This window comes from Microtus pennsylvanicus, chromosome 22, assembly GCF_037038515.1.
Source record: "Microtus pennsylvanicus isolate mMicPen1 chromosome 22, mMicPen1.hap1, whole genome shotgun sequence".
NCBI lineage: Eukaryota > Metazoa > Chordata > Mammalia > Rodentia > Cricetidae > Microtus > Microtus pennsylvanicus.
In genome coordinates this window covers 7,047,798-7,072,871 of record NC_134600.1, presented here as the reverse complement: position 1 = coordinate 7,072,871, position 25,074 = coordinate 7,047,798, and the positions used below count along the sequence as shown (strand labels likewise).

At 39.2% G+C, this 25,074-nt stretch overlaps 1 protein-coding gene across 3 annotated transcripts in view; it reads right to left on the bottom strand.

Annotated features, from left to right (window-relative positions):
* Positions 1 to 25,074, bottom strand: part of LOC142840012 (tomoregulin-2) — a 268,103-nt gene that overhangs the window by 232,980 nt on the left and 10,049 nt on the right. For all 3 annotated transcript variants that reach the window (XM_075956493.1, XM_075956496.1, XM_075956494.1), the window contains 2 exons: positions 22,010 to 22,139; positions 16,581 to 16,607 (listed from right to left, as the gene is read on the bottom strand). In XM_075956493.1, coding sequence (XP_075812608.1) covers positions 16,581 to 16,607; positions 22,010 to 22,139 — 157 coding nt within the window. The remainder of the gene's footprint in view (positions 1 to 16,580; positions 16,608 to 22,009; positions 22,140 to 25,074) is intronic.

Genomic DNA, 25,074 nt, shown 5'->3' with positions numbered 1-25,074 from the left:
GACATACAGATAGATAGATAGACAGATAGATGATAGATAGATGATAGACAGATGATGGACAGATGATAGATAGATAAATAGATAGATAATAGATAGATAGATAGATGGATAGATAGACAGACAGACAGATAGGTAGATAGACAGATAGATGATAGATAGATAGATAGATAGATGATAGACAGATGATAGATAATAGATAGATAGATAATAGATATAGACAGATGATAGATAGATAGATAGATAGATAGATAGATAGATAGATAGATAGATAGATAGATAGATAGACGGACGGACGGACGGACGGACGGACGGACGGACGGACAGACAGGTAAAAGTAAGTTCTGTTATAAACAAATCCATGTTGAACACTGTAACATAGCAGAAACTCTTCCACATGTCCTGTTGTTCAGTCCTTTGGTTCCCCCTGTCCTGGGTCTCACTGTAACTGCTTTGTTAGTGAAGACGCTGGCCTCCTTTTTAACGATGCACTGGGGAGTGTTTTTAGTGTGTTTAGTCAGGAGGAGTTTTTGATTGCTGGCTAGAAAGTTAAAAATAAACATTACTAATAGGTTGCTTGCAACTTCATGGCTCTGGATATGAATTTTTGCAATGATGTAAAATCTTTGTCTCCGACTCTGTGCCTCCTACCTGCTCATATTACTTTCCCCTTGCCTTTCAGATCTTATATCTACAAAACCATCAGAAGAGAATTGCTCCACAAATCTGACAAAGACCACTCAATATTTGTTAAGATCTCGAGAAAGAATTACGTCCCTTGCGAAAATATTTCTGTGTAGAAATTAAATTTCAAGGTCGTCACTTAAATACGTCTAGTCTGAAACTTAGTTGGCACTCTAAGAAGCTGGAGTTGGTTTTTCACGTCTCATGCTCTGCAACCTGGGGTGGCAGGGAGTGCTCTACTCAGCACACAGCAACCGGAAAACAAGTGGTTGGGATGGGGATAGTGTCTTCCAAAGTGTGCATTGTAGATCACTAATCCCTTTTACTTATTGTTTATTTGAATAGAGTCTGTATCTCTGCATTGCTCTCAGAAGTGAGGCCCTCCAGTCTCATTTCCCAGAATCCTGGGATTTCAGGCCTATGCTGTCATGCCAAGCTTAAACATCTGAACTCACAGAGACAGAATGCACAGGTTCAAGCCATATTGGGGACCAGTGCTCTGAGAGGGATGTGGACAAGTGCTCTCATCCCTTACCAAGAAGCTATCATCTCCAATTGATACTTGCTTGCAAAAGAAAAATTCGTTTTCTTCAATGGAGTCTCCCTGGGCATCTCAGCCACATTATGCTAGGTTCCATGCCCAGCAGTGGATAGACAACAAATACAAAATGTATTCAGTGGTATTTGTGGGAACTCTTACATCATTCACCTTGTTCGAGTTTTTTTGGTTTCTTTGTTTTTGTTTTGGGTTTTTTTTTGCCATAATATACTTTTGCTTGTATATTATGGTTTGCAATTTCATGTTTTCATGGTTTTGCTTGTGTGTGTATATTTTATGCTCTCACTTTATCACTTTCTTTCTTATTCTGGTTTCTTGGCTTTGTATTTGCTTCTTTGTTTTCCAAAGAGAGAGAGAGAGAGAAAGAAGGCATGGAGTTGGATGTGGAGAAGATCTGGGAGGAGTTGGAGGAGGGAAAATCATAATGAGAAATACTATATGAAAAAATAATTTTCAGCTAGAAAAGAAGTTTATTGGAAAACTAGGTAGGGGAAAAGAAAAATATCTCCAAGTACATATGCGGAGCATAGATTAGTGTGAAGTTAGCCCCTGGCTGCTCCTCTTCCCAATGGTCCTTGGAATATAGAGTCTTTTTCTACCATTTATTCTCAAGAGAATTGTCAAACATGAGAGCTGCCAACATCTGCATTTCTTTTGTTCTCATATAGTGTCTAAAGCATTCAAAAGAGCCCATTCAGAATCCCAAACTACCTCAAGTCCTTCTTGGTACTGCTTCCCAGGGAAACACCTCAGGGGAAAACAGTTTGCTTACTCTCCCTTTCACGGAGGTATTCCTGGTTGTCCAGGAGAAAAAGTTTGCAAATAAATTCCCTGACCATCTTTTGAAAAAGAATAGATTTTGTTTTTCTTTGTTTGTTTTTTATTTTGACTATTTTGAGCCATAGAGAGAAAGAACATGAAGCTGGGTGGAGGAGTAGGGACGTAATGAGTATCTGAGAGGTGTTGGGGAAGGGGAAAGAATAGAATCAAAATAATGTTGTTTTTTTAAAGCTAAAAGTAACATGTTAACATCTTCTTAATACACACTCACATAATACATATACATGCACACATACACACATACGGGGGAAGTGGGTGTTAACACAAAATACTTTCTGTGAGTCTTCTCAGCCTTATCTATAGGAGTAAGACATAAAATGATCAGTTATGTTTCCCCCTTGCAGCAGAATTCTCAGTGCTAAAAGCGTAAATATTCCAGGCAAACTGCAAGCAGTTAGCCACCTATATGTGACTTCTCAGAAGGAGTTACGACATCAACATCCTTCACCCTCACTTACGTAGACAGCCTCTGGCAGAATTACACCCAGAGGTTTTCATGGTCCTCAGAAAACACTTTGAATTGCCTGGTTAGGGGAAGCTGTTTAGCTAGACTCACTTCCCACACTAGATCATTGATTTTGCCCATTCTGTCTGGTAATAGCAAAACCTACGCTTCCTAAAGAACTATATACTGGCCAATAGCAAATGCTATCCTTATGGGAGGCAAAGTGTGTGTGTGTGGTAGAAAAATCAGAATGCAAATCTATATTTAGAGTACATTGCTGCTCTTAAAAACTTAGGTGTTGCAAGCAGAGTAACAATCAAATGGAGAAATGCATTAAGTAAGTAAGTATTGTGTTGTTAATATAGAAAGAAACATCAGGAGTTACAATGTATAAAACCAACATAGTGTTCTCAACTCGGAAACCACCTACAAGTGACCTTTTGAATACTGGAACCCTTCTACAAAATATTGAGCACACTGCTTTCTTTTGGTGGCATTTTGTGTTGGAAAGTCCTCTATTGTTGTAATTCTTTCTCTAAACTTTCCTTTTTTTTTATCCTTCACAGGTATCTTTTATAATTGATCATAACTTTTCAACCTTCCTCCACTGATTTATGTCATGGAGGGAGACAGAGAGGGAGAAAGGCCTATGGACGCAGAGGGTGCTTTGATTGGAGTTAGTGGACAAAGCAGCAGCCTGACTGAGCATCGAGGAGTGGTGCCTGCCCTGGGTGGCTGCCCATCTGCCCGGGGAGCCTTCTATTAACGTGTGGGGTGCAGAGCAGGGACCCTCTATATTTACATATGGATGGATTAACTACAGCAATTCTGTCCTGCCAGTACAGCCACCGTCCCTTACATTCATCAAACACCTACCTAGGGGCACACACTGTTCTCTCAGGCTCTGCTGAGAGAGTCTTTACCTCCACATTGATGATGATAACAAGGCTTATGCGAAAATAATTTGTACTAGAATCTCACTGGCGTCCTGTAGGGGCTCCGTTCTCCCTCTGCTTACATCCTTGCCTACTTCATGACTTAAAGCAGAATCGCACAGAATGCTACACTGTATTTCATTAAATGGAGACACTGTCTGGATATAAGTAATATCCAATGCCTCGTTTGCTACGTAGTGTTATTTGGTTGCCAAAATACCTCCATGTAAGGTAGTCACGGTAGTTCTTTAGAAACTCAGAAGGCAGCCCACTTGCCACCAATTTAGTGCCAAAGTAAATGAAAGCATCAAGTGGATTTTGAAGTGATGCTACTTTTTTGGCCAAAGCCATTTGGTACCTTAATAAGTAATTTGGCTATGGAAGAAAGTATCTGCATAGGGTGAAATCATCTCAATTACCTCCAAAATAACAACCTCGAGTCCTAGCATAATCTCTACTATTTTTTCTCCACACTCCACTGATACCACATTCTGGGTTCAGTTTGAGGCTCCGAGGCTCCCGTGAACTTCAAAATAAAGGAAATGGAAATATATATATATATATATATATATATATATATATATATATGAAGCCACCACTCTGAAACCTATTCCTTTTTGTGCTACTTAAAAACAACAAGTAAAAATATACATTATGGAACATAAGTAAATAAAGTTGCAAAGAAGCCACATTCTGTTTCTGCAAGGTTCCCATGGGAATTTCTGGACACTGCTTAGGTCCTGGGTATATGGTATTTATTTCTGAGTTTGGTTTAATTTGTACCATTCTCTGTAACAATATTTCATTTGTATTTTAATAAATAAAGTTTGCCTGAAGATCACAGAAGATCACTGGCCTTACAGACCAGGCAGTGGTGACACACACCTTTAATCCCAGTAGCCACACTAGTTTGGCATAGAAACCAGGCAACAGTAATGCACACTTTTAATCTCAGCCCTAGAGAGGAATATAAAATAGGAGGAAACAGCTCTCAGACACAGTCTCATACTGAGATTCCTGGAGTCAGGATTGCTATTTTGGACTGAAGTAGAGATCAGAGCCAGTGGCTGGCTGCTTTGCTTTTCTGACCTGCAGGTTGAACCCCAACTTCTGCCTCTGTATTTATTAATCATGCTAAAATGCTCATACCTAATTCCTCAGGTTGTTTTCTGCTATCTTTCTACTCCATAACTGAAACTGAAGCATGGCTTCAATGTTGTGCTCATATGAAGGGTCCTTTGGAGGATAATAAAGAGATTGTGGAGGCAAATGTACAATAATGTTTGTTGCTGTTTTTCAATCTATGTAGTTACAACCAATCTATAGTTGTTTTATTATAAAAAGCTCTTCATGTTTAGCTCCTTTAAAAAAGAATTTAAAGGGAAGCAGAGGCAGGCAGATGCTGAGGGTTCAAGGCCAGCTTGGTCTACAGAGTGAGTTCTAGGACAACCAAGGCTACACAGCAAAACCCTGTCTCAAAAAAAAAAACAGTTAAAATAATGATGATGATGATGATTATAATGAAAATATGGAGAAGATGAAGGAGAAGGAGAATGAGGAGGAGGAAATGGAGGAGGAGAACGAGAAGAAGAAGAAGAAGAAGAAGAAGAAGAAGAAGAAGAAGAAGAAGAAGAAGAAGAAGAAGAAGAAGAAGAAGAAGAAGAAGAGAAGGAGGAGGAGGAAGAAGAGGAAGAGGAGGAGGAGGAGGAAGAAGAGGAAGAGGAGGAGGAGGAGGAAGAAGAGGAAGAGGAGGAGGAGGAAAATAAAACAGAAAAAAAATAATTTAAATTAACTGTAGCAATCAGTGTCAAAGGCAGAAACATTCAGGTACTTGGTCACTTTTTGTTGTTAGTACCAAGGGCGTGGTTATCTTCACAAACCCTCAGAGAGAATCCACAGGTCTGGGTTTTGAATGAGGTGAACGAATAACCAGCAGCACACTGACCTACACAGAGATTTCCATGAGTGTGACTGTGGACGCAACACAGAGCTGACAAGAGGTGATTATTTGAACAAAGAGATGTAAGAGAGTCTTAGCAAAAATAAGATTTATGTTAATTTTTACTTATAGACTTTGCATAAATGGTTACACTCAAAAGTTAAAACCCGGATTCGTGATTTTCTTTTCAAGACTGGTGCTGCTGTTCTTGTAGATGCTCTAAAGCCACAGCTTAGGGGACTGAACTAAAACAGAGAAAGGGAATAAGAAGGGCAGCTAAGCAGTGGGCAAGACAGTTCAGTGGTCAGAGACTGCACCACCAACAAGAAGGCCTAATGTTAGTCTCTTGATTCCTCATAACAAGAAGAAAGGAAGCATCTCCTGTAGGTTTTCCTCAGACTCCACAGGTGCACTGTGGTATGCACACACACACACACACTCGAATACAGTGTAATATATGTACATGTATATTTTATATATAATATGTGTATGTATATATACACATTTATATATACATACATATAATGAATATATTATGTGTATAGATGTACGTGTATATATGTATATATATTTATACATACACATAATAAATATAAAGAACAGTCAGTATTTTGGCCTTTGTTCTCCAAGGTCAAAAAGACCTCTCAAGAAGACCCCTGAAAGTCTGGTAACTTACCCATTGCTTGATAAGAGTACATAGAGATCCCAGATAGCCTCATAACCCACACTTTATTTGTAATGTCAGGGGTATTTAGTTGAATACTTGAGAAGGATTTACTGAAAAGAAAGGAAAATCAATGAGATGCAGAATGAAGCCAACTAACACTGTTTCCCCGTCAGTGAAGAAGAGTGCCGATGAGCCAAGTCTAGGGTGAAAAAAGGTGAGTGTTGAGACCGAAGGGGCAAAAATGGGACTGATGTTGAGATCTTTGTATCCCCTAAGCAGACGACTGAGTTTTTGTCTAAAGAGGGGGACAGCCATCTCTGAGTTTTGTGCAAGAGAATACTATAGCTAGGTGATTATTTACCATGCTTATTCTGAGTGTGCTGGAAAAAAAATGTTTTAGGATGAGATTCTTAAAAGCTCTTTCCAATGTTGCAGACAAGAGATGCCTGCCAAGGGGCCTATAACTGGGCAATGATGGAGGGTCTGGAGGCATAGACTTGAAAACTCATGGTAGAAAATTCACACTGTGCTATATTAACACTGAACTTGCTGTCCACTCCGCCATATTCTCTTTCAAAGCAGATCCTGGCATACGGGAGCTCTCTTAGTGAAAGGCTGGAGGGGGGAGACTCAGGAATTGATGCCTGGTCATGGCTGGGCAGCCTAGACCTCAAAGGAGTGTGGACATGAGCTTCCAGCATGTAGGTATTTAATGTCTTCCATCTCCATATTGACGATGCAGTGAAATAGCTCTTCTAGTGATTCTTTATCTTTAATAGACAGCTGTTTCTGTTTAATTATATTTAAAAAATAACACCTACTCTCAACGATAACCACATTCAAACGGTGATGATAGCTGTCTTTTGAGTAGCTGAACATATTGCTGAGCGTTGTGAAACTCCACAGCTCTTGAGGATTCAACCGTACACTAGATTGTGAGTAGCCAGAACTGGCAGTAATCTATAGTCAAATGAGTCCTTCATTAAATGGGTGCCAATAGCATTTAAATCAATATGTCAGAAGTCCCACTTGCTATAAGACTCACTTTGCTTTGTGTTTCACAGTCCTTGGCGAGGACAGATGCTGTCTAGAAGGATGCTCACTCTATCTCCCTCTTCACAGGACCACATAAAATTTCTCAACAAAGCCAGAACCAATTAAGTCTACAGACCCCCCTTTCGTGTAGATATAGAATTGATTGACCCTTCTAACTGATACTGCCGACAAGGTATTTTGTCTGCTGCCTTCACCAAGAGAAAAAAAAAAGATAAACCAGCATCCCAATTAGTCATGCTCTAAAGTAAAAAAAGTAAAAATACAATGGGAAAATGAAATAAAAGTTTACGTTATGAGTGATATAATTTAGCCAGGCAGGAATGGACCCGGTTGAAATGATCGAGCTACAGAACATAGAGCCCACATTATGTGAGTACACAGCTAATTTTTCTTTTACTCTTCTCTGAGAGAGGCGAGCGGCTCATCCACAATGACAAGTTTGGGGTTTTTACTTGTATGTTTTCAGACTCTGCCCAATAACCGAGGAAGAATTCTTTAGGCTTCGCTTGTTGAAACAGGATGCTCACATCATTTAAGTATATTGTTTTCTGTTTAAACCTGGATTTCTGTTAGACTCCCTCAGCTATAACCAGTGTGGAATTTGCCAGGGAAAACAGAACTGTTCTGTGTTAAGTACACATTGGTACATATGATACATACATATGATACAATATGGGTATGTACATCTAGTATATTGAAAAAAAGCTGTATTTTCAAATCCAAATTTCAAACCAAGTCAATGCAATTGGGCACGCATTGCAGCATGCAGGTCTGTGCCTTTGCTTAAATGGCATCTGGTAATAAGAGAATTTTCTTAATTCTTGCTTAAAACTACCAAATCTGGAAATTCGAATCTTCAATTAAACTTCCAATAGAAAAGAACATTGTATTTGATGACAGGAAAAATCCAGAATTTTAGTCACTAAAGACAATATTCCTCAGAAGAGTAGCAGAAGGGGTCCTCCAGGGTCTGAAGACAGCCTCGTCAAAATCAACCACAACCAGACAACAGGAATGTTACCTATTGTTTATTTGTGTGTGTGTGCACACGCGTGTGTGCACGCATGTGCACATGTGCAGATGACCAGAGAGCCAGCAAGGCCAGACAGCAATGGCAGTGTCAGAGAGCTGGGAGCAATATCGTCCTGGTAACCAGACTTCTGGGTCCTTTTCAAGAGCATCAAGCACTCTTAATTGCTGAGCCATCTCTCCCGACCTTATATTTATCATTTAATTGCACACATCTTCCAACCTCCTTGCCAACGTCGACGCTGGATGCATGCCTGGAGGATGGAGCTAATTGCATTTTTCAATCATCAGCCCATTCTAGACCCTCAGCTCCTGTAGAGATGAACTTCTTTAGGACCGTATGTGACGTCATTGCTCCACCTCCCTCACTGTTAACCAAATACCTTCTCATGTCGGTCTGCAACATTCTAGGCATTAACTGTCCTTGTATGTCCTTCCCTTGCTTATCCACAAACTTGGTTCCTCCTCCAGTATCTTGTGGCACCTCAGGTCCTTTTAATTATCCCCCCAAAACCTAGCAATGTCCTCACTTCCATTACCACTGTTCCCCACCCCCGCGTAGAACTCACGGGCTGTTGTTTTCTTCCTTATATATTTTCTTACAATATGTTTGTCTCTTCTCATTCAATAAGTTCTAAAAGGATAGGAATTTTGTTTTTTATTTTCTCTAGATCAGATTAGTAATGGATATTGTGCTACACTGCCCACATCTTTCCTTCTTTCTCCCTGAGAATGTTATTATATTCAGACAGCTCATCTGAGTCTCCCCCCCCCACACTTCTGCTAGATATGTCCTCAAAGAAAACCAACTGCCTTAACTTACTCTACCTTTGGTGAGTCCCATGTAAGAGGTGATCAATAGCAGAGTATCACGGCTCACTCGCATCATCCCTACTGAGCGGAATTGGCAGAGGGCTCTCATCTCAGGAACGAGACTGGGCTTGGCTCTGACTTTCATCTCCTGCATCAATTCAAAGCCTTTCTGTCCCTATCCCGCTTCTTTACTCTTATAAATGCTATTGTTCTAAGGCAGGATTCATGTATAGAAAGGTTAATCTCACGGCACCTCTCACTAAAAACCCGCCTATCGCAGATGCAGAGACAGGTCTAAGCAACTTGCTCAGAGTGGGCTAGCTGGAAAGCAGAAGGTCATGCTCCAGTCCACGGAACCTTGAGGTCTGGATGCTGTGCTGTGAACTGATGTGGGAGTCCCCTCTGTGTGCTGTGATTACCATTAATGAATCAAGAAACTGCTTTGGAGCTATAGCAGGGCAGAACTTAGGTAGGCAGGGAAGATGGAACTGAATGCTGGGAGGAAGAAGGCAGAGTGAGAGAGAGAAGCCATGGAGCCACTGGAGACAGACACTAGGAACTTTACCTAACAAGCCACAGTCATGTGGCGATATACAGATTAATAGAAATGGGTTAAATTAATGTAAGAGTTAGCCAATAAGAAGCTAGAGCTAATGGGCCAAGCAGTGATTTAAATAATACGGTTTCTGTGTGATTATTCCCGGTCTAAGCTAGCCGGGTGGCAGGGAACCAACAAGCAGCCTCTCTCCAACAATGAACTGTTGCCTTGGTGTTATTCTCACCTTCATAATATGTATTTCACTAAAAATGTAAAGGCCACAAAATACCATAGAGAGAACAATTGTAGAAGACTGACATGGTGAACAAAGGGGGAAAGAACAGAAGAGAATGGATACCAATCATAAGCCTTGAAGTGCGAGTCCAATGTGGGTAACAGACAGCAACAGAAACGCACGTTTTGTGTTATGATTGAAAAGAGCGTGGGATTTAAGAGGGAAATAAAAGCAGGAATGGGAGAGGATAAAAAGGCGGGTTAGTAAATTTCCTAAGAGTTTTGGTAAAATTGATAATTTATGTAAAGCATAGAAAATGAGGTCTGGTGTAGTTATTGCAAGCAGCTGCTTTGAGAGGTAGACTAACCCCGAAGTCTATAGGTTTCTTTCCTTCTTCAAGGTTGAGAATTGGGTTGGCTGCCATGGTTACTGTAACTGGGGTATGATTAGGACGGGCCATCCTTTTTAACTTGCACCTACACATTTGAAAATTCTTGTTGTGTTTAAATAAATTAATGTTACAATGGTGAGTTTTAAAACCATGATGCATTTACAAGTAATTACATGAGCATGCTCACGGACTTAGCTAACTCATATTTGGACCTTTGCAAGAACGGGAAGACAATTTCCTACCCATTTTTAAATCCATTGTTTCTAAAAATCCCACAGCCTCTTAGAAAACAGCAATGCTTATAGCCCTGATGGGAATGCTTTTTTTGTAAAAATATTGATTAGCCCATATTGACATACCTTCCACGTTTTCATTTGAGCAATTAGTTTTGAGAATTTTTTATTATTTCTTTTATCTCACATAATCATAGTTTCTCTGGGTGTTTCCTACCCATCCTTTGTTTCAGCCCTTTGATTTCTGCTGTCTTCTACCAGCAGAGCCTACTGTCTTGCTAAACAGAAGAAACTCTATTGAAGTCATAATTATTGTCATTGTTTTTTATTTTGAAATGGAGTCTTGCTGTGTAGATCAAGTTGACTTAGAACTTGCTGTGTGTGTGTGTAGTCCAGTTGATCCTCTTTGTCAGCTTCTCAGAGCGCTAGGATTACAAGTTTGAACTGTCATGCCTAGGCCAGCATCAACGTTTTTAAGCCATGGACCTAAAGCTACCAATTGAGTGACTCAAGTTATTCTTATGAAACTCTTCATAGAAATTACGCTCTCAGAGAAAATAGGAGTTGGAGCCAAAGGTAATGGGGATTCCTGTAATTCCATTTCTGATCTCACAGGGTTCAAAGTTCTCTGCTCTTGTTTATTAGGATTGTCTTCCCTTAAGTGGTGTGAGCCTGTTTAAGCAATAAGATGAATGACTCTCCAAGGAGACTGAAAATCCAAAAAAAAAAAAAAGAATTTAATAGGTATCATTCAAGCCAATTAAAAAGCTAAAACTGCAAATCTCTGGATACTGAATTCAAAACCACGTCTACTATTCTGCACAGGATTATTAGCATTCCTTCCCTGCAGTTTTTATAAACCCAACTGCATCACCTGGAAAAGCCTGCTGCCTTCATTCCACTCTCCCAGACCTTCAGAAATGACCGCTGCTCTCGTTAAAGGGAAATCATTTTGATTTGTCTAATGGTTTTCAATGTGAAAACAAATTGCTCCGCAGCTCTTCTCGTAGCCAAGGCTTCATCCTCCTTCACCTGCTTCTCCATCTCTCTCATTGTTTCTCTTTCTGTCCGCTTTTTATGTTTTCCCAGAGTTGCCATCCATGACATCTTCCTCACTAATACTGTTCCTCTTCCCTTAGTCCATCTCCCTCTTGTTTGTTTTTGAGATAAAGAGAAAGAAAGACGGATCCTGAGCCATGGAAGTCAAGATTCCAATTGGGGTTTAGATGGCTCCATGCCCATTACTAGGCAGAAGAGCAGCTCTTGGGTGTGGGAGATGAAAAAAAAAAAGGACTGTTCTTGTTTGCTTCCCTCTTTGTGCCTTGGAAGACCTCAGTTCTTTTGCGATTGCTGGGATTCTTTATCCAATCGCTCTTCTGGCTGGGGCTGCTCACCCCTGTTGTCTGTCAGACTTTGGCTGCAATGTGAACCCAATGGGGGAAAAAATCATTGTGGAGTAGATTGTGTTTGCCAGACTCGGCTGTGACCGTAACTGAAGACGGCACGAAAATGCTGTTGAGGCCAGGGAGGAGTACAGCAACATGGAAGAGAAAATTACTAACCTCTAACATCAAAGCATTTTATGAAATGAATATTCATTATTCATTTTTTTATCTCCAGTGTATTTAATGCTTTATTTCTGTGGGGGATTATTCTCTTTTATAATCAGCATCATAAGTTTTCCCATTGTGTGGAGAGAGGAGAATTAATATGTAATCTCTCTGAGGATAATAAACGGTCATGATTGACATCACAGATGCCAGAAATCTTGCCCCAGTGCCTAGGCAACACATGACTTCAAATCAACCGATTTACCTGAGGTAGAAAAAGACTGTTTAAACACAACTTTTGAGTTCTCAACTTCTTAGGGTGGTGCACCAGCTTGTATCAGGCCCCTAAGCCGTAATGACTGAGATTTCATTGATGTGTTATCATCCTTCCTTGTTTGTGCCAAATTGTATACGAAGTAAATATTTTAATTACTGAAATCCTGAGTAATATTATATGAAGGCAACTGGAAAGGGGAACTTTGCACTGAGTAACAACAAAAATCTAAATCGGCTTTCTGCTTTAGAGTGATCATAATATTAATTACTTTGAAATTCATGTGAAGTTTACAAATACCAGATACGAATTCTCCTTGCTACTGTGTGTCTCTAACATTTATCCATTTAAAAGTTCTCTTAGAGGCTGTTGTAATGTGTGTCTGTAAAATCAGAAAATGAGGCTGAGGTGGGAGGATCACAAGTTTGGGGACAGCTTGACTATAAAGAAAACTTCCTCTCAAGAAACAGAACAGTGAGAATTTCCTAGAAATGTAGAACTCTAAAGTGTGTATGTTGGCTATGTTCTTACAAAATAGCAATATACTGTTGAATCTATAGCATGTATCTCAGATAAACATTTAATTCCACAAATACTTCAGACCTCTGAGAAGATGTCATAAAAAGTTGATTATGGATACTGCCTCAAGTACAGCAGGACAGCGCATCTGCAAATATTTTAGCTGTTAAAGTATAGGTTTCAGCCCGGCAGTGGTGGCGCACACCTTCAATCCCAGCACTCGGGAAACAGAGGCAGGTAGAGGGTGATCTCTATGAGTCCCAGGACAGCCTGGTCTACAGAGTGAGTCGCAGGACTGCCAGAGCAACATGAGAAACGCTGTCTCAAAAAGACAAAACCAAAAACCTAACCCAAACCAACCAACCAACCACCAACAACAACAACAAAGATATGGGTTTCATTTTGGACCTTTTCTCTTTAGGAACTCGGTGAGAATGTAAGCAATCCAAAACTACTGTAAAAGGAAATGAAGAAAACTATTCAAAGCCTCGTGTTTCTAAGATAGCTTAAAGACGCAGAAAAGCAGCGGCTAGAGGATCCTTCCAGCACCCACACAGTCCTAGATCTTGAGCGGAGGATGCTTTAATACTTTCCCTTCCTCGGTATTTGTTGCCTAAGGAAGTCTGTGGGTAGATAGGAGGTGATTAAGCCTCCTACACACCACTTTCTTATTTACAACACTAAATCTCCATACCCATACATATAAGCACCAACATTGCTAACCATATTCAGTTGCTTTCTCAAGTTCTTGGGCGTGTGGTCCACGCTTTATCTCCTAGCACACAAAACATGAAGTTACGGCTTGTCACAAATGTTCTCCAAGTGCAAATCAATTCAGAAGGAGTACTGACACCGCAAGATGAGGATATAGACCCTGAAGTGGGCTCCCACTCATCACCATGTGGGGTAATACTTTCCTAGCTCCTCTGCAGACACCTTTACAGAGGGACACAAAGTGAAGCTCATGTTGGAGACACTGTAAACACAGTTTTGTAACAAAGTGAACAGTTTCGAGAGTTTGATCTGGACAGTAAAATAGTTAAAACCGTCTATAAAATGTATCCAAATAACATCATAAAACCTTTGCATCCATTATACTTAGGATAAAAATTTCCCTCAATCATGATAAACAAGTTATGCCCTGTGCATATCAGTAGAGGTTAAATTATTCTTAAAATAATCATGTCTAATATAGTTTCTAATTTCTTTGCTAATATGAGACTCAACCATTTCAAAAAACATCGGCCAATCTAAAACAGGTAAAACTGATACTTTTTTTTTTTTAAAAATGAGTTTAGCCTTGGGGGTCCTAGCCATTTCATTACTGTCCCTACTCCTAGCAAGTGTTTGTAGGTGCATTTGCTTCTTTTACTAGTCCTATCAATGCTCTGCATCGGAGACTCACAGGAACTTTTGTCAGAGAAGACATGATAAGCACAGCTATCAAGCTTCCACGGCCCTTGCAAAGATGACCCAGTTCCTACAATTCACGTTAGAACAGGCACAGCATGTTTGACCACCTGCAATCCATTCCAAGGATGACCCCGGGTCAACAGAAAGCTTCAGCCCCAGGTCTTTAGCGGATCCCTTAGTACAAAGACAGTCCATCCTAAGGATGTGAGCATCGGTAAGCCAAACCCAGTTTTGACAACTCCAGGGCTATACGATATGCACTTGAGTTCATCTTTGTCATTGCAATTACTAAGCTATTTGGCATCTTAGAATAAACAGTTTAAATAAAATTCAAAACTGCTAGTACCATAGGCTATAATAACATACAAGCTGGGGAAAAACAATCTGGCCAACATCCCAGTTTTGTCTCTAATTTAAAACTTTTATTCATATTGCTAATTTTTTTCAGAACATTTATTATTTCAAAGATTAGACCTCAGAATTCAAAGAAGTGGTTTTCAACCCGTGGGTCTCTATTCCTTTAACAAACCTCCATCTCCAAAACTACTTACATTATGATTCAAAACAGTAGCCAAATTACAGTTATGAAGCGACAATGAAAATAATTTTATGGTTGGCAGTCACCACAACAGGAGGAACTGTATTAAAGGGTCACAGCATTCAGAAAATTGAGACCGACTGGTTCAAAGGGTTATATGCCCCATTTCTTAAAAGTAAGTATATTTATGAAGCAATTGGGTCAGGTATGGTAGTTCCTGTATGTAGACTTAAGATTTGGTGATCAGAAACAGGAGAAATGCTCTGAGTTCAAGACCAGCCTGGCCTGATTAGTGAGTCTGTCAGGGCCAGACTGGTTACAAAGCAAGACTCTCTCTCAACAACCACAATAATGTTTTTGTTTGTTTGTTTTAAGGAAGCTCTAGTTGAAAGGAATCGTGAAGAAGAGAGAGTGGGCCAGAGAGGAGAAAGCACAACAAACCGGGGACAGAAAGGTGTTCCCAAATGTGTGTGCCACTGCTTAGGAACCATAAAGCCAATGTCAGGCTCTTTTCTCGTCTTTATATTAAGATTTAATTTGTTTCCCAGGTTCTCCTGTTCAAAGCCTCCAGGAATCTCTCTTCAGAGTACTGATTCCATCACCTAGGAAGGGTGAGCAACTTGATTCCTTGGGTGTAAAGAAAGCCTGTTGAAGCATGAATGGCGGTCCATGACCATGTAATGTCAAACACGATCTGTATTTGAGTCGTAACTGCTGCTTAGATTTAGCCCATCTGCAATAATGTTGAACGCCAATGTGCAACTCTGCGCTTTCCAGGGGTAGCTCATTTGAATTGTTAAGGCTTTCTCTTTAAGACTCAAATCTCCTAGACTAGATAAAGCTTCCAGCATTGTGTAGCGATCTTCCTGAACACAAAGCACAACTTTATTGTTTCAACACATTCTAGATTTGCTAAGAGTTAGGACATAATTATTTTTACAAAGCCTAATAAATCGTTGAGGTGATATTTATATTTCAAATCAGTTTTCATGTTATCAATCTTATAATTATATTTTGGGATTTGTTTTTTTACTTATTTAGTGTCTATAAACATTTGGGAAAGGCTTTAGGGTATTTACAAGGAAAGTTTACACTGAGAATAAAGTATCTTTGCTTGCAAGCATATAAGATGTAAAGTTTCTACTTTTCTCTTTCATATTTTAAGTTAAGTAATCAAAACATACATCTTAATTGGCTGGGCCCAATAGAATACAACACATATATCTTTAATTCCAGTGCTCAGGATGCAGAGTCAGGTGGATCTCTGTGAGTTCAAGGTCAGACTGGTCTCCATAAAGAGTTCCAAGTCTGCCAGAACTACACAGTGGACTCTGTCTCAAGCAAAGCAAAGCAAAGCAAAACAAACAAAAAATATATCTCATTTTATTAAAATTATTTTATATTAATTTCACCTTGGAAGAAAAGATAGAATTGTGTTATCTTTAACTTAACGTTTATTTTTTCATTTTGATGAGCTAATATGCCTTGACTTAAACTTATATTTTGAAATAGGAAATCATTTATGTGTTAATGTTAGTACTCAATGGTTGAGGGCAATATTATGTTATTTAAGAACCAAATATTTGAACATTTTCTCCATGAACTTCTTCTCTCTTGCTAACCACGTCTACAGTTTTGCATTTTGAGGTTTCGGCAGTGTTTGTACGTGTTTCAAATTTATCCACTCTTACTCCAGTACTTGAAGGAGGAAGATGAACTGAGATGGGCATGATTCATGAATAGACCAAAAAGCAAGCATGGAATATATAGCACCTAAACTCGGAAGACAAGTTTTTATATAGCTTTCCCTTCTTAAAAAATTCAAAACTTAGGTTTCTTTAGATTTCTGCTTGAAAGTAGCATTAATAAGCATCCACAGTAACTCACCAAAATCTCCAAAAATACAGAAAAAGAGCAACCCCTACCTCCATCTCCAGATCCCGATCCCGCATCTGGAAAGGAAAAAAAAAAATGACAGGTCATAATCACCTGAAAAACGTATGAAACAATGGGTTTTGTTGGGGTTGTTTTGCATTTAAGACGGGGGTCTTCTGTAACCAGGACTGATTTACAGTTTGCTCTGTTGGGGGGTGTGTCCCGAATTTCAGGCCCTCCTCCCGCCTTCACCTGCCAAGTGTGGGGATCACAAAACTGCATCATTAGCTTGCTTACTATCTCACAGCTAAAATATCATTGGTGTGAAAATTAGTAGTATTTAATATGTTAATATTTAATCCCTCAACTTAATCTAATTCCTATTGACATAATATGTAAATAAGATACAGTTTTTAATTCTTAACTTTTATAAAACCTGTTAGGAAACTGCTTTGGAAAAATCCTATACTTGACCATTCTCCCTGTTTTAATTTTGATCAGGCTGAATTTAGAGACTTTGACATAAAGAAAGAGAAAAAAAAAAAGGAGACACTTCCGTAAACATATTTTGAAAATTAAACAGTATACGTGGCAAATAAATACATATCGAAGACTTATATGCTTGCAAATTGCTCATAAAAAAAGATGAAAAGAGATAAAGAGAGTATTTTGTGTGACAAGATGCTTCTCCAGACCACACATACTGAGGAGTCTGTCTGTAGCTAAATAGCTGTGTCATAAATGGGTAGAAGTGAGCGAACTTTGCCTCTGTGCTTACAATGGAACAGACACTAAGAGAAACTGACAGGAAAATAGTCCTATGTAGGGTTTCTTACTCTGCTTCCTCCTGCCCTCCCTTCCAAGTCTTGCCAGTACTTAAAGTTGGGTTCTATCTCTCTCTCTCTCTCTCTCTCTCTCTCTCTCTCTCTCTCTCTCTCTCTCTCTCTTTCTCTCTCTCCCTCCCTCCCTCCCTCCATCTATCTATCATCTATCTATCTATCTATCTATCTATCTATCTATCTATCTATCTATCTATCTATCTATATCTATCTATCATCATCAATCTATTATTTATTTATCATCTATCTATCTATCTATCTATCTATCTATCTATCTATCTAACTATCTATTATCTATCTATCTATCTATCTATCTATCTATCTATCTATCTATGAACTCAGATTCCAGAAATACCCAATTCCTGGTTTGATTCAAGACTATTGAGTAACTACCTATTCCTAAATGTAGACATCATCTTCTCTTTACTTATTTGTTTGCATTGAAAATATGCTTCCTTGTGGATTTCTCATGTTAAAGCCAGGTAATATAATATTGGTAGTCTCAGATATATTATTGCTGCTCTACATTTGAATCTCAGACAGGATTCTAGACATACATCAGAAACCACCTCTATAAATTTGTGTTTGTTGTTCAGTTTCATGAATATAAAACATTTCTTCTTCTTGCTAGTCTCTTTGAAACGTTGCTGAGAAACACTACATAGAGTGGCCAGAGGCATGAAAATGCATACAACCAACACTCATGGGAAAGTGGCTGCATCCACCATACAACATGTCTACCTGTGTGACATTAACATTGCCATGGAGGTACGGCAGTTGAACAGTGAGTCTTTGGGGCAACTCATGTTAATTCATTAACTGTCATCATGACTGGACATATGCTTAAATACAAGCTAATTGATAGAAATAGTTTACAGCAATATATATGTGTATATATGCTAAGAACAATATTGGTTAGGAATAAATATGTATTTGTTAAAATATATATTAAATATACACATAATTTTCTTAATATATATCTACTCTTAATATATTTATATATTTTATTTGTTTTATATTTATTTTATATATATATATTTACTCTTAATATATTTATATATTTTATTTGTTTTATATTTAATATATATATATATATATATATATATATATATATATATATATCTTTTTTTCTTTTTTTTCCAAACAGAGTTTCTCTATGTTGACTTGGTTCTCCAAGAACTCCCCTTGTAGAGCAGGCTGAACTTGAACTCACAGAGATTTGTCTGCCTCTGTCTTCTGAGCACAGGGATTAAAAGCATGTGCAGCCATATATGTGTGTGTGTGTGTGTGTGTGTGTGTGTGTATCTTAAAATATAGAACTAACTTAGAACTGTAGTCCTATGACATTATAAAGATAAAGTATTAAGAAAGGCTTATGCATTTCTCTCTGTTATAGGGACATATTCCTCCAGTTAGAACAATACTCATCAGGGATAATACTATTTCTTTTGGACAGACTAAGTGCTCAAATGGTCAATGTTTGCTAAGTTTCCCCTGAGCACACCTTCACAGGTATTTTAGCTCATTTCTCTACTATTTTTATTCACAAGCTGTGAAGCAGCAGGGTTAACACATCTTGCCCATGTATTCTCAGTATATGAAGTTCATTTCTCATTTCCTAATGTAACTGGTAACTCCCTTCAGGCAGGCCAATGGGATGTTTGTCTCCCACCTCTCGAATATGACACATATAAGGAGAAAGATACCCATGTTCACAGGCCCCAGGGTGCTAAATGGCAAGAGCAATCTTAAGCCACCTTCCTAAACTTACTCCTTCTGTTGAATGACTGTAGTCAACAAGAACTTACGCTAAATGTATGAGCACTGTCTGGAAGACGATAATCAAAATGTTGAGAAAACAACTTGCCTATTGATTCTTCGGCTTTTGGGAAATTACAGATGACTGGGGGAAAGTCAGGAAAAAAATAGTGACAGCATTTTGACTTTTATCTCCCACACATGTTTCTAAAATTTCAAGAGATTTAGTCCGCATGAGTAGTGTTTGATTTGATCCAATTTGAATAGCTAGGGAATAACGGGACTAGATGGGCAAACGGTCCCTGTCGTCAACAGTCTCATTACGAAATACTTTAATGCGTTCTCAATTGCAGGATGAGTCATCTTGACAAGCCAGAAATAAGTAGTCCAAGAAAGTTGCATGGAGGCAGAAACACCCCGGCAGAGAAGGGATACCATTGGACCTCAGTCTGCTTCTGCATCAGCCAGTTCTTACAAGATGAGACATGAAGCTGACCGTGAGCCTGGCTACGAGGAAGTCACACTCTGGATCAAAAAGCAGCCTCGCATCTCTAGCGGCACAAAACAGATAAAAACCGTATGCGCTTCAGACTTTTGTCCCCAGAGAATACACCTTGCCACTTCCACTCCGTGTCCGAGAACATTAAAAATAAGTAGGAACATTATGAAGAAAAGCTAATTTATTTGCCGTCAGGCCTGGTTTCTCCATCACTCCTCAGACCAAAACCCTTCTTCTAGATCCGCTAGTCGACAGAAGACGCATTCAGCTAAACTGGCTGACTAATTAAATCCCATAGAAATTTCAGCATGCAAATGAGGTAAGGACAGCTCCTTCGATTGTGATTAAATTTTCTACTTGGCTAAGTATTTATTTTCATAGTAAAAGCAGCACACTGGGGACGAGCAGGAATAGACTTGAATGAATCAAGAGGGTGGCTGTGCACTGAGAGGAACTTCGAGGGCGGGAGAAAGGATACCGGTTTTAGGACCAGCTGTTATTTCATAACCGTAGCTCCTGCTCTATCTCGTGTAACTCCGCCTACCTACGGGCCTTCACCCGGTGATGCCCAAGTTGGTCAGCTGCCCTCCTCGATCACAGACAAAGCTTTTCCTACTCCTCGCCAGTCCAGTGTTAGCTACAGCCTTCCCGAGGTCCAGTGATTCTATTTATTTCTGTCCCATTAGTTCCAAAATTGTTTTTCTTTATTGCTTTGTCTTTTGGTGTGGCTGAGTACTTTATTTTCATAGTTTGTTTCTGAGTGTTCTTCATAGGCTCAAGGCTAGCCTTCTGGTCCTCTTCTGCAGGGACTCCTGCCCTCTTGACTGGGACACTTGCTGGTCACCTTTACACCCTGTTCACTCCAGGCCAAGCGGCAATGACCTGCTCTGCCAAACCTGTAGTGAGCAGAGGCCAAACTGGCTCGCCATCCAGATAGGTCACTCATATTCTGAGGCAAAGAATCGCTGAGGAGAAGAGACCCCTTAGCAACCAACACAAAATTGAATGACTGTATCTCTGTAGCAGAGAAACATCCGTGATTGACTGTCCTTTTTCATGGTGGAGGCCGTGGGAGTCAGCAGGGCATCCCTAACTACCATCCACCCTTAATAATAAGTAGACAGCCCTTGCTCATTTTATACCCTACCCCAACACACTAACACAAGCTTCTCCTGGAACACCATGACAAAGACCTGTTATCCCCGAGGGACTTCTATAGCAAAGATTCCCTAATCCTAGTTCTTGAAAGAAGATTTTCTATCGCATCACTATTTATCCTGAACCTGCAAAGGTCTTTCTTGGAAACTGTGACTCTCCCAAAAGTTTCTGCGGGTAAATGTAGCTATCAAGGTGTGCTCCTGTTGAGTTGGGAGGCGCTTGCGGTGTCTAGAGCCTGACCTGCACTGGGCTCCGCTCCGCTTTAGAGCTCTCTGCTTTCCTCAGCAAGTTCTACCTAATTGCTTTTTTGTTTTGTGTGTTCTTGTTGTTGCTTTATTTCTCTGCCTGTAAATTGCTGGCCTATAGCAACCATGGCACAAAACAAGAAAGAGAGAGAGAGAGGGAGAGGGGGGGAGGGAGGGAGGGAGGGAGGAGAGAAGAGAGAGAGATGGAAAAAGAAAAAGAAGCAGGAGAACAAAAGGAAAACAATTAAACTAAAACACATAACCTTGAAAAGCTAAGAAGCTCACGGACTGATTTCCTTCCTTCCTTCCTCCCTCCCTCCCTCACTCCTTCCCTCCCTCCCTCCCTCCTTCCCTCCCTCCCTCCCTCCCTCCCTCTCTCCCTTCCTTTCTTCCTTTTTTTCCAGCATTCTTAGAGCAACATAACTAAGGAGCTCCGAAGAATCTGAGTTTAACTGTGTCAGAAAGACAGATGTTAGTGTAAATTATTCACACTGGCAATGCATTCCTGAGTATGATCTGCTAAACAGTATCCAGTACATTTTAAAGTTAAAATCTAACATGAGTGCCTCCACAAAAAAAAAAAAAAAAAAAAACTTGCTAACTTCAGAATTCAAATCTGCACAGATGCACTCTAGGAGATAACCCCCCTTCTCAAAGAGACCATCAATTGAACAAACAAACACTTTTTCTATAAACTTGATATGTAGGATCTCAAGGCGGCATTCTATTTGATTCAACTGTCTGTACATTGGTAACCAATATATATGTATTTAAAGATACCAGTTGTCATACAATACATTTCCTATTTTTATACAGATGTATTTAATTTTTTTAAAAAAAGAAAGCAAGGCTTTAAAAAAACAGAAGAACAAATGGAAGCCACAGTCAGTATATAGTGAGGTTGATGTTAGGAGCTAAGAGGAAACAAGAAGGGATTGGACCCGCAATCCATGTGGTTTTCAGGGACACTTGGCGCATACCTGTGGCACAGGATCCTTCTGAGACCACAAGTATCTCGCTCTGCTGCTTGCAGGCAGCCTGTCTCAGGTAGCACTCATTCTGGTAGCTCTCTCCATTGGAGCCACACACAGGCACGTAGTCACTGTTGCACTGAGGAACAAAGATAAAAGAAAACACTATGGTCGTTATTGGATTCTGCATCCCTCAGACAGCCCCAATACATATAACCACTTCCAAAACACACCACTCCTTTTGGTTGCTGGTGATCCCTGTCACATCCTACAAGGGTTTGCTTTGTAAGGGCATCACCGAGCGATACACAAAGGGTCATGTCATGTTGTCCAATTTGTCATTTGATTTAGGCAGAGGCACTGCAAAGTATTCAAATTGATTAGGTGATTCCAAGAAAGTGACTGAGCCATTAGCCCACAAAAGATGTAACAACAGGCACGCCCCGATTATTTAATTTTTCCTGATAGGTATCCTTGCTGACTTGCTATGGTGAAAACAAACAGCTCAGCCAGGTCAAGCTATTAAAATCAAAGCTGACTGCTATCTGTATTGGGAGCAGAACTATTTGGCTGAAATTTCAAAACTAAAATAACAAAATAAAATCCTTAGTTACTCCTTGGTTGTTATTTTTTCTATTTAATTTTAATCTTGATACATTAAGAAATATTCAGATAAGATATTGATCTGTTAATTACTGCTTATCATTAAAACTTTGAATATTGATAAAGACGAAGGATAGAAGCAAGACTTCAGAATATAAAAGGAAAACTTTCACAAGTAGTGAACTGCATATCCAATTTGTTGAAAATCCCAAATGATCACTCTTCGTGTTTGTTTCAGAAAGAGAAATGCTCATTTTTTTTAAAATAAGCTCATTATAAAAACTACATATTTCTACAATGGAAATTAGGCAACCTACTGGGTACAACCGTCATATTATAATCACACTTTAAGACATTAGAGATACTTGGCTGTGTCCTATACCTGCTAATTACACCAGGATGTGATTATCTGCTGATTGCTACTACTGATGCACTTCATTGTTTAATTATAACAAATGAAATGATCAAGATGATTATTCATCAAAGCTTGCCTATGCCAGAAACACGGGAAGGAATACCATGCGTGCAGATCCACGTGGAACTGCTTCTCTGTTGTCTACTTTTCATTAAAATGTTTGAACTTTGGATGTGCTATAACTGTACAGTACCCACAAAAATAAATCAACAACCTATCCAGGTTTCAAGGAAATTTTAATATGCATGTTTATATGCTTAAAAGTTGATCGCATGTAAATTTGAACTCAAGGACTTATGCCAAAAGGAAAAGAATAAAACAAGTATGAGATGAGAATTAATTTGACAACAACTTGAGGCATATTTGATTCCATAATTTCATACAGCACTTGTATCCTTTTATTCACAATAATCTATTTAATCCTTTCTTACCTTTACATAGCAAAAGTTTTATCATCCTGACAAGTTTATTTATTTATGCACTCATTTTGTGTATGTGCCTGTGAGTTCATGTATATGCGCATGCCTGTGTGGGGAGGTTGACATCAAATATCTTTCTCACATCTTCCGCTTCATTTGTGAGTAAGGGTCTCCCCCTGAATTTGAACCCCCAGACTCAGCTAAGCTGATCCCGGGGATCATTCTCCCCATGATGTGGCCATGGTTGTGCACTGCCACACCCAGATTCTTACATCAAAAGTGTGGATTGAACTCAGGTCTGTATTCTTGCACAATAAACACATTAGTTTCTGAGCATTTCCCAGTCTTCCACACAGACAAATTACCTGTGATGTAAATCAGTGTTTTTTGAATGAAAGGCACATGCTATGCCTTTCATACACCACTGAATAAATTAAATATTAAATTTTGCTAATTGGTATTTTTCCAAAGAGCAAATCCAAATCTTAAGGCATTTATGATAGTCATGATTGCTAATAGCATGATTTCCTAGATATTTTAGAAATCTTTAAATTTATTTCCATAGTTAATAACTAGGCATTCTGGATGCCTTATATGCATTGAGTAATTCCATTCCACAGTTATACTGTTGGTTCATAAGTTGAGTATGTTTACATAGCTACATATGAAATTGATTTGATTATGATTTTTGGTAATCTGTCATTACTATTCAACTCAATAAGGAGTTCACTTCTGATTTGTGAAACCTGTGGACTGTATGTCTTCATAAGCTTTCTGTACACATACACACACACATGAAAACACATACACAGACAGATAGATAGATAGATAGATAGATAGATAGATAGATAGATAGATTAAATTACATTTGATTTCTGACTACTGTAAGTATATCTCCAGTGTTACTCAAGGCAAAGACAAGAGCCAAATTACAGTGAGATTTCAATTTTCCGATAATAACAATTAAACAGTAAAAGAAAAGTTAAGGCTGGTGCTAATTTCATATTTATGGCCAGAAGACAAATATGGCCAAGTACTGGGTAAATGTGCAGTGTTCAGGACCTGGGACAGCAGAATATAGGTGGACTTTGGCAGGTCTTTAAGCTACCCTGCTGTCTGAGAACTTGGAGGAGAGAAGAAGGTCAAGGAAAGAGATGGCAACAATAGGGACAAGAGGCTAGCTTCCTCTTCCTTAAACACACAAGAGTCAAAATTTATGTGGATGGCTGGTTTATAAATTTCTTATGCTTGGGTCTGGCATTCTTGCCCCTGGTCATCTTTTCATTAGCAATGTTGGGTGTGCAGATTATTTGAATTCACAATTTCTTCTATCTAACTCTGACTTTTTTTTTCTTCTTCTGTCTTCTCATGTGCTTCAGAAGGTGAGTCAACTACCAGGCCACCGGACTGAATGGAGGATGGGAAGCTCTTATTATCTTTGTCACGGGCGATGACACAATGCTGATACGCATCTTAAAATAGAGAATAAACTGATAGAGAGCTCGTATGTCACTTCTGTGGGATGCACTGAGCCAAATGTGAGCAGTGTTTAAAGCGGAGCTGCCAAGTTCCATGCAGAAGCCAAAAGGGGGATTTGTGTGGAGCTGCGAAGAGCTTAACTGTAGATTATCACCATG